The following is a 20,937-nucleotide window of genomic DNA, read 5'->3' on the forward strand; positions in this document are numbered from 1 at the left end:
AGGGAATGGCCAAAGTGAAAAGTGAAGTGGGGAGAGTTTTCAGCCACAACACAGTAACTGTCATGACTAATTCAGCACTCCAGGAATCGAGGTATTTTCATGGCTTTCATGTACACTGACACCAATGTTCCAAGAATGAATTATTAAATTATTAAATGAAATAGTTGAATATTGCACTTGTTAATATAAAATTGTGAACCTTCAGACTCATGAACCATTTTCGATCTCTCATATCACCATAAGCTACTTTGTTCCTATTGTGAAATCTTCCAAATCTGTGAGAACATCATAGATGCTATTATTTATCAGTGAAATATAGTACAGTACAGTGTATAGCTTTTATTTATGCCAGCTGTGCTGTTGGTGCAAGTGAGGCAAGACGAGTTAGTGAGCTCAGTTAGATACAACAACTCCATAATGCACTGGTCTTAAATGGTTACTCAGTGAAACCATTAGGTAGTCTAGTAAATGTGCATGCTGTATTTATTCGTACACAGTACATAGCCTTACTGCCCTTATCCTATTCTTCTATGTTTTTTTTCTATGTTACTGTTGAGAGCTGCTTGAGAGCAAAGATGAATCGGAGTCAAATTGTTTGTTTGTTTACGCAAACCAGGCGAATAAAGCTGATTCTGATTCTGATAGTACCTATAACATGGAAATGTAGCGCTTGCGTAGCTGCAGCGTAGTTCTGCCGGGTATACTTAATACGTCATTCATTCATTACCTTCGACCAATCACCAGGCTACATTGGCTTTATTAATGACTCTGCCCAGGCACCTGCCTTGTTGCTTTCAGGTGCCGATTTTCGATGTTCCCACCCTCCCTCCCTAATCACCACCAGGTTGGTCCTCGTCCAGTTGTCCAGGGGGTAGGCTTCGCCCCTGCTTCTCGTTCCGGCAGGATTTGCCAGGGTCCGCACACTCAGTGACCTGGACCTAGGACTGGGCCTACGCCAAAGACTCTCATTGTTGCTAATTTCTATTCTGATTAAAATCTTTGTTAACTTCAGTTATGTCTCTGAGTATTCCTGGCTGAAATGAAATTTGGAGGCAGTGTTGAGACACACCATGGTGTTCCCTGTTATATGATATATCCTCCAGGCGTAAACCAGACACCTGGGCATGTCCACCAAACCCATACATTGGGGCAGAACGCATATTACTGTCATCATCAGCTTCATAAATAACAACTATCATCAGAATTCATCAGTGAGCATACTATAGGTACCTCTCATATGGCTTTTATACGTCCTCCCTCGCTCCTCGATCCTCACTGATGTACATAAAGAATGATGGGCAGCAACAATGGGATCTATCCCCTCTTTTATCTTTCTTTCTGTAGATCCGTGAGGATCGAGGCCCGAGGAGGTAGGGAGGATGTATAAACGCTGAATGAGAGGCACCCAATATCTATTCAGCAGTTGTACATCAGCATACACAGTGGCCTCATTAATGGCATACAGTAGCCAGAAAAGTTGCAGGTTTGAGTCTTCTTGTTGTCCTCCTTGTATGTCGTCGATCTTGAGCAAGGCCCCGGGGAGACTAGCCCTTGACTGACATGTGTAAGTTGTAATGGATAAAGGTGTCAGGCAAATAGGTATAGTATTGCAACTAATAGGTATAGTAATGTAATGTAATGTAAGCCTATTACCGTCATTCCAAGTTCATGGAAGGCTGAGTCAGCAAGCTTAAACGAAATTGAGATGTAATCTTTTTCGGGGGGGAGGGGGGGTACGACATGATTTAGCGGTTTGGCTGGTTACTTGGGGGAGAGAAGTGGGTTTCACACACAAAGCGGAAACTCGTCTCTACTGATGATGACTCTCTAAGAGCAACAAATCAGGTCAGCCGTCACAGTCACACAAACCATGACGAGGGAGGGGAGCCCAGCCAGGTGCAGCGGTAATGGGAAATCAATGTCCCACGCATTATTCAGACACTATTTTGTATTTATTTGTATTTATTTATCTCTCTTCTCATGTTCCAATTGCTAGCACACTAAAATAAACTGACACACAGACAGAGACCAAAACTTCTTCTCAGGTCTCCAAAAGTCTAAACACATTTTCTGCTTTAGACACATTTTGCAATTCAATCATTTCAAATGCACTGAACGCGGTTTGCTGCATAAACACAACAATCTAACATCAACATCTAACATCATCATGTTTGCTTTTTCAAAACACTGCCATTCAAAATGACTCTCCAATTTGAACTATTTTAGTATTATGGCAAAGCATAAAGATGAGAGTACTTTTCATTATGCTCAACAGTGTGTAGTTGGTTAGACAAAACTATCATTACTTGATTATAGTTACTATAACTATAAACTTTGCGTTAAATGCGTTATGTGGTTTTGCACTGTTTTGCACTGCCTCATTTTGCAGGATATATGAGGCATTTTGCAGTTTGTGTGAATTGTAGTACTTAATTGTAGTACTTTGATAAAACCAGCCTAGTTTGTAAAATTGAGTTTTGAAATTCAATTTCGAAAAAAAAATGTAAAGACATTTGTCCCAGCATTTGATTGTATCATCTGTATCAACATGCATACATATCTGAAAACAGTATAAAATCTTTCTGTTACAGTAATGTAATTAAGAACACCAGAACACCATATCTAGGTGTTCGTTTGGCTGAAGCCTTTATCCAGAGCATCTTAAAGACATCAGTTATTGCGGTGTGGGTCTCCCCGGAGTGGTTTGGGGTCAAGTGCCTTGCTCAAGTTCACGATGGTGGAAGGTGGGAATTGAACCCACAATCTCACTGATGTGCTCCTCCGGCTCCTTTGCATGTGAAGATTTGGTACAGATAAAAGATGACAAAAGAGATACAACTCTTGTATGCTAGTATGTGCACTAGTCATCATAAACAACGGATTTTTTTTTTTTGGTTGCAGAAGACCCACCCACATCTCCACACTGTGCATATAAGCTCTATTTGACCTCTGTGACAGTATCAAGCTTGAGGCTGACAGAGGAATAACCACATACAGACTTCAACAGATAGACAGAAAAGACAGAGAAGACTGCTCTACAAGTATGCATTCAACTTCCAACACTCCAGTTTTCATGGTGAGTTTTAGCATTTTGTGAGGACTGTATGTGTGTGTGTGTGTGTGTGTGTGTGTGTGTGTGTGTGTGTGTGCAGGATTTACTTTCATTTTACATCAGGCTTTCTACAGAGTGCCTTTCGTGTACATTTGCAAAACAAGTTGCTGAACAATACGAGGAATATAACACAAAGTTATAATATGAAATATGATATAAAGCAAAGACATAAAAATTATAATGAAAGTAAAAAAAATAGCACAATAGCTGCAGATCAGTACTTCTACTACATTATATTTGTAATTGGGAAGTTGAGCAAATGTAATGTCCTACTGTAGTATGAAATATTGACAAGTTCACCTGTCACTATCACTGCCTGAACAATACCCAGCATCCCTGTGTGTGTGTGTGTGTGTGTGTGTGTGTGTGTGTGTGTGTGTGTGTGTGTGAGTGTGAGTGTGAGTGTGAGTGTGAGTGTGAGTGTGTGTGTGTGTGTGTGTGTGTGTGTGTGTGTGTGTGTGTGTGAGACATCTAAATCAATTGGACACATAATAAAAACCAATTAGACTGTTTAGTGTAGAGTACTAGAATCAGGAGTACATTAATGAACTAGAATTTGAGTAGAATTGAGTGGAATGGAATGGAATTGAGTGGAATGGAATGGAATTGAATGGAATGGAATGGAATTGAAAAGTGTGCCTTCCTCCCGCCTCAGGTGGCCTGCCTGCTGGGCATCAGTGTGGTGCTGATGGGAGCACACGGGGCTCCGCAACCCAGACCCGGGGGCAAGAAGCAGCCCCATGCCTACCTGCTCCTCAACCACAGCATCCCTGAGACCCCGCAGATGCGGTCCTATGGCAACAGCTCAATGTCACCCTGGACATACAAGTGAGTAACACACACCTGGACACAATCCGCACTAGACACTTCAGACATCTCATGTTGGCACACACACACTCAATTGGTAGAGAGGTCTGGCTGATTTATGGGCCAGATCAGGGCTACTGTATGTGTGTGTACTGGATTTGTCCGCTATTTACAGTAGGTAACACACACCTGGTCTGTAATGCTGTGGGGTGAACATACACAGAGCATTCACATCAGTGTAAAGACTTTGAAAAGAGACTGTGTGTGTGTGTGTGTGTGTGTGCGCGCGCAAGAGACACAAGGATGTAACTGACCTAAATCAGCTTTCATGTGGTCAGCCCTTGTGTCACATGCAGACATAGTCTTTCCAAACTTCTGATAGAAGTCAGTACCGTATGTGTTACTCAGACGAAATGCCTCCGCTTCAAGAATGGAGCGCTTGACTTGTTTGTGATGCCTGTACTGTATGTGCTGCGTTTCTTTTGCAGTCTTGCAGTTTCAGTCTCAGTGTCTGAAGCATCTGCATCCCTTTAGTAATATTTGTGCTGTTGTCTCTGCACAGTCGTTCAACATCATGCCGCATTTATTGATAACTCTGATCGGATCTGTTTACATTCAGAGGAACGTTTTCAGTTTTTTTTTAAAAAAACTAATCCAACGTCCAACCTCCACAGCATCTCCCACGAAGACGACCGATTCCCCGCTGACATTTTCAACGCGCGTTGCCTCCACCAAGGCTGCTTGACCGCCGGCGGCAAGGTCAACGAGGACCTGCTGTCCGTCCCCATCGAGCGCCAGATCCTGGTGCTGAGGAAGAAGGCCGACAGGAAGGGAGAGAACTACTTCATGCTGGACTACATGACCATCGCAGTGGGCTGCACCTGCGTGCGTCCGCAAGTCCATCACCATTAGCCAAACAGACAAACAGATCTCTAACGTTGAATTACTGACATTGGCTGGGTTTCCCAGATTCATTAAGAAGCTCTTACTGTATGTGCTAAGAACTTCTTAGGAGCGCTCTAACAACGTTCTAAGAACACTCCTAAGAAGTTCTTAGCACTTAAGAGCTTCTTAAAGAATCTGGGAAACCCGGCCATTATTTTATCAACCACTATAATTCTAGAATCTTTAAAGATCATATTTATTTAATTTGACTTAATTTATGGATTTTGTTTTTAAACTATTCTTTATATTTAATATATAATTGTTCTCAATTGTAAACTGTTGGCTGTGCTATTTATTTAATAAAACATTTAGTATTTATCTTGGACTGGTGTGTGAGTCACGACAGAAAACAAAGTGTCAAAGAAGAGTGAATAATACTCGGGAGCTCATTTTAACAAGTCATTGTTGTGTGCTGTCTGAACACAATAGAGAAATGGCTCTGGCAGTGAAGTCTATGATAGACTGTCTCAGCGTATCCTTTAAATGGGCAGTGAATGAGTGAGCTGTCCAAGACACATGGGCCAGTCTCTGCTTCTTCCTCCCAGCTGTGTCATTCTAAACCATCAGAGATGAGGCTGGCAGGAGTGTCTATGTGGTCAAGGATAGATTTCAGTTCACACATACAGTAGCAAAAGGCCTCTTTGAATTGGTGCAGCTTTAAAAGTATACAAAACAAGGCTGCATGTTGATAGTGGTACTGTATAGTGACTCGATATCCATCCTCAATTGAGTATTCTTAATCCAGGGTTAAATATTTGAAGAACAATTCATATATTTTTTTAAAAAGTACTTAATTCAAAATCAGTGTTTTTTTCACCTGAGCTTCTCCTCCTGAAGCCTCAATTAACATCACTGCTGATTTCTGAATCATCATTCATGTCTGAATCAATCACAGGAATCCGACTGCAATAATACAACGCTCCTTTAATAATGTCATCTAAAATAGATTTATCACACTTTCTGTACAGCAGTAAACAGCCACATCAGAAACCAGCTGATCCTCGGTCATTTAGAGTTTGTACAGTGAGGCTAGTCTGAACAACAGGCTTGCTTGTCTGTCTCATAGAAAAATGAACATTTTCAAAATGGCCTGCATTTGACAAGTTGAGTTAATGCACATCTTGTGAAATCTTCTTGTAAATGAAGAGACACCAACAGATTTGCCACACACACACACATCCAAACAAACGTCCACAGCACACACACACACACACACACACACACACACACACACACACACGCAAACTGACACACGGGCACAGTTGGCACATATAGAGTAAAGTGTTGATATAACACTTCACATTAAGGTAGTGATGATCAATTCTTTCACTGCTCTGTTTGCCCACGACCCGCAGCGCAATAGACGACCAGGTCCCTCTTAGTCAATAAAAAGTCCCAGCATCCGAACGATAGTGTTTGTTAACATAATGTTATCTGTCCCAAACTATCAAACTGAACTTTTTTTTTTTAAGACAAAAAAGTCAGTCCTTTGGTGAGCGGTCTCCCAAATGTTCAGCAAGAGTTCTGACCAGGCTTCAAGGAACCTGGAATACAGAGGTCAAAAGAACAGCGATTAGAAAGAAACAGACACCAAGCCGAGGACAAAACAGCCACTTACACACCAAAAGTTTAGTGAAATATTTTTTTATCTTGGGGGAGGGGGGAATCAGTGCATGCTAACACAATACAGACTTCTCACTTAGCTTAGTCATTATTATGCTCTGAATGAGACGTGTGTGTGTGTGTGTGTGTGTGTGTGTGTGTGTGTGTGAGTATGTGTGTGTGTGTGTGTGTGTGCGTGTGTGTGTGTGTGTTGGCTTCTATGCTAATCACAGAGATACACAGGGACTCACAAAACTATCAACAACAACACAACAAATCAAATGGCATATGTGAAAACGTAAACCTACTAGCACTGAATTAAAACTGCATTTTGAAATGATATTTACATCAAGAGCTAATCACATCAATGTCCCACAGTATACCAAATACACGTTTACTTCAATCACTGATACGTAAACCAACACTAACATCTAAGGCAAAAGTTTCATGGAAATTCAGTGTAGACCTTATTGTGTTTACATCTACGGATAACTGAATGTGTGCTTTTACTTAATTTTGTTTATTTGAACTACAGAGATCATTCTTTGATCACTTTAAGCAGTCCTCATTCAGGCCTAGTAGCGTTTGAGGCCAAAAAAACACGAAGCGAATTTCAGCCTCGTTGCTAAATAATGTTTGTGCCTGTGTTCCTTCTGAGCCCAATAGAAGAACGCCAGGCCCGCCATTTTCTTATCTCCGCCATCTGCCTACTGACAAAATCTCGTGTGTGTGTTATGACAATGACACCACAGAAGCGCAGAACACGGTTTCGGGCGACACTAAATATCTAGCCGATGCAACACATATCCACAGCACTCTGAATTTCCATGTCAGATGCACAAACCATCCTCTCCCTTTCTTTCTCTCTCTATCTCTCTCTCTCTCTCTCTCTCTCTCTCTATGTCTCTTTTCTCCCCCATCCCCCTGTCATGTACGATATGGATATCCATCCTAGTGTTGCGAAAGAGCTCTCCCTGGTTTTGGTGTCCCTCCTCTATGGTTAGAAAAGGGACACAGCAAAACGAGCTGTGTGTGGAGACTCAGAGGCCGAGGCGCTCTATTCGCTGCAATCATCCATCAACTCCTTATTTCTCCTCACCTCCTCAGCGTGCTTGTCCTGGAAGACAAATGAGAGAGAGAGAGAGAGAGAGAGAGAGAGAGAGAGAGAGAGAGAGAGATAGAGAGATAGAAAGATGACAAAGAAAGAGCAGAGAGGGAAAAAAAAGGAAACTGGTTAGAACACAGATGGAAAGGTTCACTTCAAGCTGGGGAGTATTTTCTCTTCATAAACACATACTGTAATAAAGCGCATATTATTGCACTTAATCTTTGTCACACACACACACACACACACACACATACACACACACAGAAAGAGAGAGAGAGAGCAAGAGAGAGAAAGAAGCACACAGAGACAGAAAGAGAGAGAGAGAACACACGAACACACACACACACACACACACACACAGACACACACACACACACACACAAGCCCACTGGGTTCTGAAAGTTCCCTGCTCACCTTCTCCTGCAGCCGGCCCAGCATGGCGGCGATGTGTGCGTCTCTCTTCTCCTTCTTTGCCTCCATCTTCTGCTCGAGCTTCTCGCGCGCCATCTTGATCTTGTTGTTGTGCTCCTCGATGGCCTTCTGGGCCACCTCCCTCTCGTGCTCACGCTTCTCCGCCAGCTGCTTCAGACGCTCAGCCTCCTGGCACTGGGGGCGGGACAGGAAACACAGGCAGCCGTGTTACAATCACATTCACCAGTCAGTCAAAACGCCAACCTGATCCCTGAGATCTGTGATTATTAAGGTAGACAATTATGGGATTTTGCTTCATGGCATCAGCTCAACTGGACTTGACTCTACTCGATTTTGGTACCGGGATGTTAGTTTTTTCCACTGCAACAAAGTATCCCCAATAAGCTAGCCGGTTGCCATAGCAACGCTGAAGAAAACAACTGTAACGTTGAGCTGATACCATGATGTAGTGGAAAAGCCCCATTATGGACCTCTGAGAGTCAAAGATGCTACTAAGATTCAAGATGAGATCGAGTACAGTGTGTGTTTCTTTATATGAGTATGTTTTTATATACTGTATGTTTATGTACAGTAAGCAATATGTTAATATGTAGGCGTGTGCATGCTTCATAAGCAATCTATATACTAAGAAAGCTGCTTTCCATGATGTTCTCCAGAACTACACAGTAAATGTCTATGTTGTAGATTGCATTTGTTTCCCATTCACAACACCATGCTTCTGTAGAGGCTGTTACACATAGCCTGTGCATTATTTGTTTGAAAACAAGCACTCAAAGAACAGTCAAACTCATCTTCATTTGCGCTGAGTTGACTGATACCACGTAATTTCCCGACTATTAACCGCGGCTTATACATTGATTTTGCAAACTTTCTTCCGCTATGAGGTTAATACAAGGGTGCAGTTCATATGGTATTAATATGGTTTTGTTTCTTTAAACTTGCATAAATTAGTAATTACTGTAATGGCTCTGTACTCCACCCTAAGGGAGGGTGGTGCTCTGCTCTGCTCCGCTCTGCTCTCTTACCTTCCTCCTCTCCTCCGCGGCCTCCAGCTTCTTCTGGATGCCCTCCAGGGAGGGGTCCCTTCGGGGCGGGATGGTGGGCTGGAAGTCGTGGTTCCCTTCGAAGGACGGCGGCCTCAGGATGACCTCGAAGGCCTGGCCGGAGGCACGCTTGTTGAGCTCGATCACCTCCATGTCTTTGATGATGCACAGGTTGAGGTCCACCACATCTGGAAGGGTCATTAAAAGATGTTAGGATCCACTACAAGTGCTGCATGATCCACTGAAACATCCTTCCATGGCCATTTTCCCTCCAGAAAATTAATGGTATTTTAAACATCAATCTGCAACTATTTATATATATAATACATATATAATATAATAAAGGCCTATATTAGCTAGATCATTATGAACATTAATTCAAATTGAATTAATTGAATTGACATTTATTTGGTATAAACTTTGCCAGAATTTGATCATCAAAAACATTGTGAGTTGTGCTATATACAAAGATTTGAGCAGTGGCAGCACAAGCTGTGGACTGGTACTGTACCTTCTTTTGTTTTGGAGATCTTTTCTTGCTGCTGGGGCAGGATGCAGGAACAGAAGAGCGACACCAGGGGGAGCTCCCGCATCTTCTCTTTGTATGCTGAGAGAGGAGGAGAGAGGAACACAAAAGGCATGCTCAGCACCATGTGCTCCACCCGGCTTTCTTTCTTTCCCCCCATATCCCTCACTCTCTCTCTCTCTCTCAGTCTCTTATGTTCACTCATTCTCTCTCTTTCACATCACACATGAACATATTTCATATTCAACAGCATATCTCCCATGATCAGACACACATAAGCATTTACAAACACATAGAGGAAAAACCACCATACCTGCTAGTGTCATTATTCTTCAGTAAGATCACACTCTTCTGAAAGTCCTTTAATGCGTCTCACTGGGGTGATTCTGAAGGACAAACACAAACACACACACAACGTGAAGCTGCAGTTACACACACACTGATGCTGTTGTGCAAAACAAAAATGTGAATAACAAAATCCATTGCATTAGTCCTCATCAAGATAACTAAAATGTTAATAACAAAATCCATTGCATTAGTCCTCATCAAGATGACTAAAATGTTAATAACAAAATCCATTGCATTAGCCTTCATCAAGGTGACTAAGACATGAAGCATTAGTGCCTTGGTGGACCATTCATACCTACGCGCGCCTGGATAATTGCAGATCTATTTCTGTATCTGAGAGCCCTTCAAACGCTCACAATCTAACAGCACAAAGACAATGAGGGCGAGTGAGAGTGGGTCAGGCACAGCCCTAGCCTCAGTGCTAACCTCAGTGCCAGAGAGCATCAAGCCTGCGCAAACAACTAATTATCAAACACCACTTGCATAAGCTATGAAAGCTATCGCTTTCATCCACCCACTGAACACCTTCACTCTCTCTCTCTCTCTCTCTCTCTGGTCTTCTCTCTCTCTGGTCTTATTTCTCTGTACATCTCTTTTCTCTTTCTCTCTCATTCTCTCTCCTCTCTGTGTGTCTGCCTACACACTCCAACTGCTCCCACGGCCTGTTCTCCACCCACACACACACACACACGCTCACACATACACACACACACGCTCACACATACACACTTGTTCGGTTCGTTCATAGTCTCCCAGAGTGCTGTTGTGGCCCACGCCTTCCCGCCTCTCCTCGTGCCTGCTGCGAGCGTAGGCCCATTCACACGCTTCACACTGTGCCAATCCCGCCACTGCCACTGCCCGCCACCGCCACTGCCCGGCAACGCCACTGCCCGCCACCGCCACTGAAGTTGTGAAAGCTTAAACTTGAACTTAAAACACACTTTCACTCTACCTGAACAAAGACTTTCAAGTGTGCTCAGACTTTCACTGTCTAACTCCATTCCTGTATGAGTGAACAGGATATGATATACTGCTATATGTGAAGTCCTTTTTCTGTACAAACAAAAAGAAGGTGCACCCTAAATAAGTCCTATCTTATTTATGGTATATTTTAGTCTCCATTAGTAGTCAATAAAAGCAGATAATATTGGAAATAAAACACACTATTGCGATCTGTAAAGAGACAAGGGCCAATTAAACTAAACTCTGCTATACTCCCCTCTTATAGCCCACACATCAGATTCTCTCATCCACTCTGCACATATTGTCAGACCAAACATAGCAGCAAAATCAAACACAAGAAGCAAGTCTAACCAGCAGATAGCCTATTGCTAAAAGGGTTATGCTAAGCTAGGCTAACAGTGTCAGACTGGGTTGTTGCACCTTCAGAAAAGAGAAACATATGCATCCTCTTATCTATCCTATCGGCTAGATGACAGATAAACAAACTTCCCAAAAAGTTGGGCGTGTTCCTTTAAGTACAGTTACTTCAAAGCACCACCACCACAGCATCGCACCAAAGGCAGCATGGTGGCAGGAGACACTGGCTCGGCTCTGGCCCAGGTGTGGCCCTGTCCCGCCCAGCTCCCCTGCTCCTGCACCTATACCACTAATCAATACCTCCCATCCCAGAGGGCCAGCGATTTCATTACCCGTCTCTTTAAGTAAACGGGGGGGGAGACACATCAACCCCTCATGCTCTCCCTTGCACAAAGGAGTTTCTTTGTATTAAAAATGCATAAGTGCATCCCAGTGCAATATGCACATCAGTAAAGAGGGGAAGAATCACATCACTGACTGTTCTGCAACACCATGCACACCATCCCATGATATCAAGTTCTCATGACTACATGAAAAAACACTGAAGTGCTGCCCGTGTGCAGTCAAGCCCAGTCCAGGTGAACTGTGGAACACGGTGTGATCATCTGGTGTTGTGCTTGTGCTCCCCTCCCGCCGCGCTCCTCTCCAGAGGCATTACGTTATCACCACCAGCTCAGACGCAGATCAGAGCAGAGCAGAGCAGCCGAGGCTGCTGCCGCTGCAAACAACAACGTAGCACAGCGTAGAGTCTCCACACAAACACAAACAACCCCCCAAAAAGTACCATACGTCTGTCCATAGAGACACAGCTGAACATTTCTCTTATTAAAAAAAAAAAAAAAAGCTTTGCACTTGGCTCTCTTGCATGCATCAGCTGTGAAGAACAACACAACTGGAAGGAATTCCCCTCGTAAATCCACGCTGCAAAACCCCTTGCAATCACTGAGCATAGCAGAAAAGCACTGTGTGCAAAACAGACAGCATGCACTAGTTGAGAGTGTATTAGTGAATGTTAATGTTGGATGAAGAGTGTAAAGCGAATGCTGTGTGTTGTCTTACCTCTATCAGGAGAGACCCACGGAGAGAGAGAGAGAGTAGTGAGGTGATGTGAGCTGCGAGGAGCAGTGTTGTTGCTCGGCGACTGCCTGCTGCTGTTTGAGCTCCTCGGTATCTCAGCATCAGCACCAACTCCAGCTCCTCATGCTGCATGACATCACCTTCCAGCCTTCCCATTGGCTGACAGGGATGCTGGCTCCTGATGGGCTAGAAGCCTTGAGAGTGCAGATGGGGGGAGGAGGAGGGGCGGAGGGGCGGAGGGATGGGGGGGTGTTTGGGCGGGGGAGGGGGTGGCGGTTAACCCTTTCTCTGCCACTCTGTGTGGAGGTAAAAAAAAAAGAGCAAGTGGGAAATGCCATAGCAACTGTGCAGACTGGAGCGGATTAGTAGGATTACAAGAAACTCCTCTGGTTTACAGACATAATTGGAAAGATCCTGCAAACGATCACTGTGTATTCTCTGTGGCATTCCTCCTCTATTTATATTCCCTTCCTCGTATTTGTGTTTATTTATTAAATAGGGACATTAATGATCACGCTCATTTCAATAAGCCATGTAAATGATTTAGCCAGACACGCTAGTTTTCATCTGCAGTCTCTGACAGGTTGATGTTTCTATTGTATTAGCAGGCATTACTCCGCTGGGAGAGGGTTTGGATTGTGCTGCTGCAAAAAACATGAACAACACCATCAGAAAGAGCAGAGGTATTGTTACCTCCTAGTCTGCTGTGTGTCTATTGTGTTCCACCAGAGATGGGAAAACCTTTCTTCAGAAAGTAAACATGGTACTACATAGCCTATGTGTCCCAACAATTCAGTAAAAACAAACTGATTCTGATCAGCTCCACTCTTCAGCCAGGTGGATGAGGTTTTAGGTACACAGGAATGACCAATACACACAAGACTTTTACTTTCTGAAGCCAGGGTTCTAGAATAGAAGAATAGAATATATACTTTTTTGATCCCGTGAGGAAAATTCGTTTCTCTGCATTTAACCCAATTTAACCGAATTAGTGAACACACACAGCACACAGTGAACACACAGTGAGGTGAATCACACATTAACCCGGAGCAGTGAGCTGCCTGCCCAACCAGCGGCGCTCGGGGAGCAGTGAGGGGTTAGGTGCCTTGCTCAAGGGCACTTCTCCACCCCTGTTTGGTACACTGGCAAGCAGGTGACCCCTTTGGGCACACAGATCACCTTATTCAAGGCTCACCTTTCCACAGGACTCCCAGCCCAGAGGATGAATCTGATTTGGTTGGCCTTTGTGAATGTGAGCATGTCACTAAACATTACATCACACTCATACAACACACATGCACTATTGACACACACACACACATGCACTCTTTTAGATTAGATTAGATTAGATTAGATACAACTTCATTGTCATTGTGCAGAGTACAAGACAATGGAATGCAGTAAAACTAATTCTTGAAACTAATATCGCAGAATAAAGAACTTATTCAACTGGACTGTAGCCTGTCGCTCCTTCTTTTCGTTGCAGTCACTTGTGGCTTGTAACAGACATCTCTCTCCATTCATGAGCATGAGATCCAAACGTGTTAAACCACTTTAATCCATTTTTATCTAATCCTTGCTAATTTTTCTGCGGGAGGGAACAGGTTTAGACCAGTCGCTGCCTGTGGAGACAAGGCTCTGAAATGTCAGAAATGAATCAGTCGGCGGAGATGGATCCGTGCCTCATCTGTTGAGCGGGGCACGCTAAAGCTCTCTCTCTCTGTCTCTCTCTCTCTCTCTCTCTCTCTCGCTAACTCTCCCCATAGCCCAGCTGGGGGAGTGGAACTGTTGTCACGTCGCCAGTCGACTCACTGTTTGAACAGTCTGTCTGGGGCTCTTTAGAGGAGACCATCTGTTGCGCTGGTCCCTCGCCAGGTGTGCAGATCCTTCACCAGAGAACCCTCAGAGGGCACCGTGTCAGAGCTCAGACTATAAATACGAGTCTGATAGGGCCAAAAGCCATATTCAGTTCGAAACTACCCAAATGTTGGCCGTACTTATAAAGCCTCGTAAGAACATCGTGAGAATAATCTGCAAAGGAAGAGGCAGATTTTGAGTGCATGATGGGTGTCGATTGTTACTAACGCAAAATTGATTTAAAAATCGATTAATCGATTAAAAATCGATTTAAAACTGAACTGAATTTTTTTTAAAACATCTGATTTTCAGATGTCAGTCAAGGAGACAGGGAAACATTTAGGCAACTCAGGACACTCTGAGGAAAAAATAAACAGCAGATGACGGGATAGGGCCACACTTCCCATCAATGAGGAAAGCAGACCCACAACAAGCCTGGAACGCCCTATAGCGGGAACCAGGGTCCCTTGCAGATCCGACTCTGTGGTCAGGGACCGTCACTGATGCGGAACTCTTGAGTGCCTGCTTTCCCAGGAACACCACAGTTATTCTGGAACGTTTGCTACATCTTCTAGAACACTCCGTGGAGTTCTGAGAGTCCTGAGGGGTTCTGAGGAAAGGTTGAGTTTGCCATGCAGAGAGCTGGTGTGAAGGCTGCTGCTACTGCTGCTGGTTCTGAGTAATCAGTGTGGGTCTATAAGCTGACAATCTCAGCCCACCTCCAGCGCAGCACACACACACACACACACACACCCTCTAATCAGATGCAGTGTAAAGGCACAGGCTGTGCGCCACCTCACGATGTGTTCATGTGCATGTGTGAGAGCCTGATACAGCAAACACTCACAGGACCAAATGCCAGAATTGGATTTAGAAACTAGCGCTCTCTAACTCGTAGGGTGGGTGTGGGAGAGCATTTTCAGAAATGGACTGTGGCAGTCAACAGACTCACACAGTCCCCAGTTCATCTGCAGTATTCAGAAGTATTGTTCTCAGCTTTTAAATAATCGACAATGTGAAGAGGGATCCCTGTAGATCCTTCAGTACTTGAAGGAGCCCTTAGTGAGCTTCCTTGAACTTTGTCCAGTAGAGGCGAAGGCAGATGCTAGCTGTAGCGTTAGCATTGATCTTATGCAGGCAGCGGTGGTGGCAGGTCACTTTAAGAGCTGCAGCACTGAATGTCCTCATTGGTGAAGGGCTAAGGGAAAACAGCCTCACTCCCCCTGCCCCTCCCTCACACACACACACACACACACAAACGGCCCTGCCCCCCAACTGACTCGTGCAGTCCTCATCTTCTATTCTGCTCAGGCAACCTAGATGATGTCATCCAGCTGTCTGCAGCCCTGAACTGAGTGTGTGTGTGTGTGTGGAGTGGGGGGGGGGGGGGGCCTCCCACACTGACGCATTGAGACAGATGCGTAGCTAGCTAGCTCCTAGCATGGCTGCTTAGCATCAGACAAAGATGATGAAGCACTGTTTGCCACCGTTGCTGAGGATGTTCCATTGCTACTGTTGTTGTTGCTGCTGATGTTGTTGTTGTTGTTGTTGATTGGGATTGTGCGTTTGTTGTTTGTGTATCTACACATCTGCAGATCTACAGATGTCTGTAACCACTGCAGTAGCAGGACAGAAACCCTGCAATGACCTAAGCGCCTCAGAGACGAGGAGGGGAGGAGAGAGAGAGGGAGAGAGAGAGGGAGGGAGAGAGAGAGAGAGGAGGGGAGGGAGGAGGGGAGGGAGGACGGGTAGATAAGGGAAACAATGTGGCTGCTAGGAAAGCCTCATCACCACCGCAAAGAACCTCCAGTGATGTCATTTCCAGCCAATCCGGTGAGCCCAGCTCGCAAGCCTCTCTCTCTCTTCTCTTCTCTCTCCCTCCCTCTCTCTCTCCCTCTCTAGAATGATGTAGACAACCAATGTGAAGCTGACCTCACCCAGAACGGCTCAGAGCCAGAAATCTATCAAGCCATTTTTTATGCAATACAGATTGATCCGTGCCCTTAATGAAAATCTTATTTTGCGGACCATTGCACCTCCCCCGCCCCTCCTAAGGCGGACCCACATCAGGCTCCTAATGACATCATTAGGCCGCTAAAGGATCCGTCGTGCATTTAGAGAAGATCATGGGTGAAAAATCTATATTCAATAAATAAATGAAGCTGCTTTGCATTTTTTGGGATCAATAGGCCAAAGAGATCCACGTGCCATGTGTAATTCAGAAGGGTGGGGCACTGTTTATCTAAGAGAGAGGGAGAGAGAGAGAGAGAGAGAGAGAGAGATAGGGGCAAAGAGGATGGGGAAGAGAGAGAGAGAGGGGGAAGGAGAGAGAGACAGACAGAGAGAAAAGAGGGGGATGAGGAAGAGAGAGACAGAGAGAGGATGAGGAGTCTGCGAAGAAGTCTGAGCATGGCGGTGACCTCACTCCTCATGTGAGCCGCTGGGCGCCCATGACGTCGTGCCACAGGATTTCGGATAATTCATGACGCTTACGTCAGTGCCAGGCAGCGCGAGAGGTGTTTTGTCACCTCAGCAAGCGCGCTGCTGCTCGAAGGGAAAAACATTTTAAAAAATTACGAGCACGACTGAAATAAAGCGCGAGGAATTTTGTTCCTCGAAGTCCACGCCTCTCTGCAGTGACATTTCTGAGGTTTATAATGCATTGTGACACTTCAAGCTGCAAAATGCTTTGCAAGTGTTGGAATAACAATGAACAGCATGAACAACATCAGTGGCTCTGAAACTTTTTACTTTCCTCACCACTTTGGAGAGGGCTAATCACACCTGAAAAATAAAACTATTTTCGCATTTTGGCTCCACGTTACATTTCCCGTCTCAGTCCACTGGATCTGGTATCGTTTTAATTCATATAGGCCTGTTGATGACTCCTATGTTTGTGTGTGCCTATTTTGTTTTCAATGTATGCTCTTCCTTGTCAAAAAAGAGAAGCATTAATAATGACAAATTTCCTCCTGGTCGTCACGCCCTGTCATTTCTCTATTCCCCACTAGTGAACCACTGGGGTTTATATAGACTTATGTCAATCATTATGAAAATAAATAAGTACTTCATAAGCCTTTATTAATGTATTTAAGTCTAGAACGCTTCATGAATACTGGGTTCATGAAAAGCGTGTCTGAATGTTTAATATGTTTATGTTAAAAGGTCCTCTAGATTTCTCAGACCTTTTTGAAATAAAGTAGTATAGAGTTCAGATAAACTAAAGGGCTAATTTGGTGAAACCCCTGACAGAGCAAGATCTCTATTTTTATACTGTACATTACAGTATATAATTGTATCAAAAATCCGCAAAAAGCTAAAATATTATCAATCCAATGTGACACAACACAAAAATATTTTCTATCCGTTCAAGCAGTGCATTGAAAACCACTAATTTCCAGTTCTCACTGAGCTGCGGTACGTCCACTGCTGTGGTAGTTTGTGTATCTAAAGTAGCTGGTGTGCTAATGTGCAGCGGTAGGCAGGAGTAGAGATAACAGGGCACTGGATGGCCCTTTAGACTGGATGGATGGAGGGTGACGCCACCGTAATAGGCAGCAGTAGGCAGCAGTACTGATCACAGGGCATTGGTGGTCCTTTAGATTGGAGAGAGGGTGACGCCATCCTAATGGGCAGCAGTACACTGATCACAGGGCATTGGTGGTCCTTTAGATTGGAGGGTGACGCCACCCTAATGGGCCCAGCCCTGTTATAGGCCTAATGTAATGGCTCCATGACTCACATCAGATCCTGCTGGAGTGGATTACGGCACCTCTGAAGCCAGAGAGACCTCATAAAGAACAGACAACATTAACTCTCCACACACCTCCTCATCAAATGCAACAGTAGCACGCTGCACTGTATTGCACAGACAACGAGAGAGAGAGAGAGAGAGAGAGAGAGAGAGAGAGAGAGAAGCACACAGAGACAGAGACAGAGAAAAACACACACTCACGCACACTTAGATACACAGTTCCTCCCTTTGAAAAACCTGTGAATTGGGATACTGGGAGGAGATATTCAGGGAGTTTCAATTCAATTCAAAACGTTATTTGTCCCCAAGGGGCAATTTACACAGTCACATAGATAGAGTAGTACATATATTGCTTTTGTTATTTGTTACACAATATTTGTTGAAAATAACACAACTTGTGTTGTTTATAACACATCTCTGTGTCCAGGTAGTGACAGAGATGTGTTAAAAACAACACAATTTGTGTTATTTTTATCTATTTTCTACACCCAGGGATTTATTTTCTACTCACAACAGTAGTGTTATGTCTGTTTGTGTTATTTCGAACAGATTGCTTTTGCTATTTGTTACACAGTATGTGTTGAAAATAACACAACTTGTGTTGTTTTTAACACATATCTGTGTCCAGGTAGCGACAACACAGTGTGTTGTTTCCAACACATTTGTTTTAAGAGTGTAGAAAAGAAATATATCAGGAATGTAAAGGAAAGTACAGTTTATGTGCTGGCATTTTTTGTCATTTATCACTTGTCTTACAGCAAATAATTAGAAGACTACACTCTATATAAAACATTTGACATTTGAAATTCTCAGTTGGGAACACTTCAGTCTCAGTTGTATCCGCATATCACAGAAAGAAAATGTATAATTGATAAATCACAAGAATTGATTAATGAATTGATGTTTGAAATTTGGTCTCACCTCACACCCATTCAACTACAGTATATGCAGGCGTGTCATGAAATGGCATGGAATGATATCCAGTGAAGGGATACTGGAACATTTGACCGTACAGTTTGCAAGTTGCAACATACAGCACATGCACTGCACACATACATGCAAATGTTAATTAACATAGAAAAAAACTGGTAAAAAAAAGATGCCATAAAACAAAAGACTGAGAAGAGTGAGAAGAGGAAATGTTTCTAGAAGTTTTCCGTTTCATCGGTTGCCCTGAGCGGTCACATGAGGCACATATCACAATAATCATATTCTGAGAGACAATGCACAGTTTACAATCAATTGCACAGAGACTAAATATCCTAATTGCGTTTATTTTTTTACTAGATCTATATCTAGCTATCTACATAGCCTATACAGGTTTGTCCTCTGAGGGATCGCCTGAGCAGATGCCAAATAGCACAGCGCATTAGCCTAGCGCTTCACAAAACTACACACTGGAAATACAACCAGGTCTATACCCAGACATTAAAGGGAAAACTAGACTGATACGTAAAGGCCTGGAGTTACACAACAGTCCGTGTTTGACTGATTAGAGCAAGACAACAGTGTAAAAGTTACTGCCTAAGATCTCGCATGACTCACCAGTCATGACTTCTATTCGCCCCCGCAAATAATGCAAGGCTAACAACTGAACAACATTCCAACTTTAGTATAAGTAAGCAATGAGAATAACACTGCCTCTGAATCACACTAAAACAGAAAAATAAAATTATTTGATATCTATTTATTTTTGATCATGTCAGAGACAAGGTAGGCTATGGCAATCTGAAGCAAAAAAGCATGGTGCCACGGTTTCCATTTGTGTTCTGCAGGTGGTGTGTGTGTGTGTGTGTGTGTGAGTAAGTGGCACCAAGGTAGACAGAGAATCATGGTCACTCCAGGGAACACCTGTACAAATAAGGTGTCCCCTGACTTCACCTTAGAGTTTACTCTGGGTGCAATCAGCCCTTGCATGGCTTACACTTATGTAACGGATGCCAGCTAACTTAGCTGTGCGTATGGAACGTCGTAAAAAACGTCACTCCCAAACGACACCTCAAGAGTGCTGCTGGCATGAGAGCTAGTAGCCTGGACTTTTAGCTCGATTGTTAGCACGCTCGACTCCCGATTCGAAGTATGTTCGCAGGTTCGTGTCCGGCGTGTGCAGGTTACTTATAAGTAGGCTATAGTTATGGCATTTGGCAGACGCCTTTGTCCAAAGCGTGATGCCCAACAAAGGGATTACCAAAAATGAGCTGCAGATCACACATTGACAGATGTGATCGTGGGGTTATTAGCCTAACTTAAGGTTGACAAAAAAACTAAACAAATCTGCAAAGATCTTAGGCCAGCCAGCTGCAACAAAACACATCTCAGGATAGTGCTCGGGAAAAAGAAGTTGGCCTCAGAAAGGAAGTGGCGAAGTCGAATGTTTGAACTGTGCAATATAATAGTTTGCGACTGCATATCCCCCATCATTAGTTATTTGAGTCAGTGTTCCTCATCCCGAGGACCCCAGGACTCTTTTTAAAATGTGTTCATTCCTGTAGTCTTTTTTTCCCCCACACGATTGATCCTAAGAGCCCAGATGAGTAATCATAGTAGGCGTCGTGACATTTCCTGCCTTGATCTGAATCCCGCGCCAGTTCCCGCTTCTTTGTGCTCGTCTGTGTGAAGCGAGCGTGTCTGTCGGCGGTGTAGCGCTGGGAGGTGTGTATGTGTCTGTGTGTGTGTGTGTGTGTGAGGCGGGGAAGATGATGGGAGGGGGTGCGAGTTTAAATGCCACCACGCGATGACTCACACAATCTCTCTCTCTCTCGTTTGCTCGGTACATCCACTGGCATCTGCCGTTGTGTTCGCCTCGTCTGGCGCACGACCCCCGCGCGCGCCTCGTGAAGAACTCCAATGCCTTCCCGAAGGCTCTTTCTTTCTTTCTGTCTTTCTTTTTTTCTGCCTTTCATCTTTTCCTTCCTCTCTCCTCCGCCCGTGGGTGGGGATAGAGTTGTCCTGGAGTCTTTAAAATACTGCGAAAGAACTTTTACTCGCAAGGTCAAAGTGGAGGAG

The 20,937-nt window shown here is 44.0% G+C and overlaps 2 protein-coding genes across 3 annotated transcripts; one reads left to right on the plus strand and one right to left on the minus strand.

The window, feature by feature from the left end:
- The first annotated feature begins 2,979 nt into the window (after positions 1 to 2,979).
- Positions 2,980 to 4,831, plus strand: il17a/f1 (interleukin 17a/f1). Its single transcript, XM_062522180.1, has 3 exons — positions 2,980 to 3,076; positions 3,768 to 3,940; positions 4,594 to 4,831. Exons 1-3 carry the CDS (start codon positions 3,044 to 3,046, stop codon positions 4,829 to 4,831), a joined length of 444 nt encoding a protein of 147 aa, XP_062378164.1. The 5' UTR covers positions 2,980 to 3,043.
- A 943-nt stretch (positions 4,832 to 5,774) lies between these two features.
- Positions 5,775 to 12,409, minus strand: stmn4l (stathmin-like 4, like). Of its 2 annotated transcripts, XM_062522780.1 has the most exons (7): positions 12,303 to 12,409; positions 9,889 to 9,961; positions 9,561 to 9,656; positions 9,032 to 9,237; positions 7,989 to 8,180; positions 7,566 to 7,583; positions 5,775 to 6,408 (listed from the first exon to the last, which is right to left on the minus strand). In XM_062522780.1, the coding sequence occupies exons 2-7, from the start codon at positions 9,899 to 9,901 to the stop codon at positions 6,400 to 6,402; spliced, it is 534 nt and encodes a 177-aa protein (XP_062378764.1). In that variant the 5' UTR covers positions 9,902 to 9,961; positions 12,303 to 12,409; the 3' UTR covers positions 5,775 to 6,399. The 2 variants fall into 2 exon arrangements, with proteins under 2 accessions (XP_062378764.1, XP_062378763.1); XM_062522779.1 differs by lacking the exon at positions 5,775 to 6,408 and having other exon boundaries at positions 6,503 to 7,583.
- Positions 12,410 to 20,937: the final 8,528 nt, after the last annotated feature.

The sequence above is a fragment of the Sardina pilchardus genome, chromosome 20 (assembly GCF_963854185.1).
Source record: "Sardina pilchardus chromosome 20, fSarPil1.1, whole genome shotgun sequence".
In the NCBI taxonomy this organism is placed as follows: domain Eukaryota; kingdom Metazoa; phylum Chordata; class Actinopteri; order Clupeiformes; family Clupeidae; genus Sardina; species Sardina pilchardus.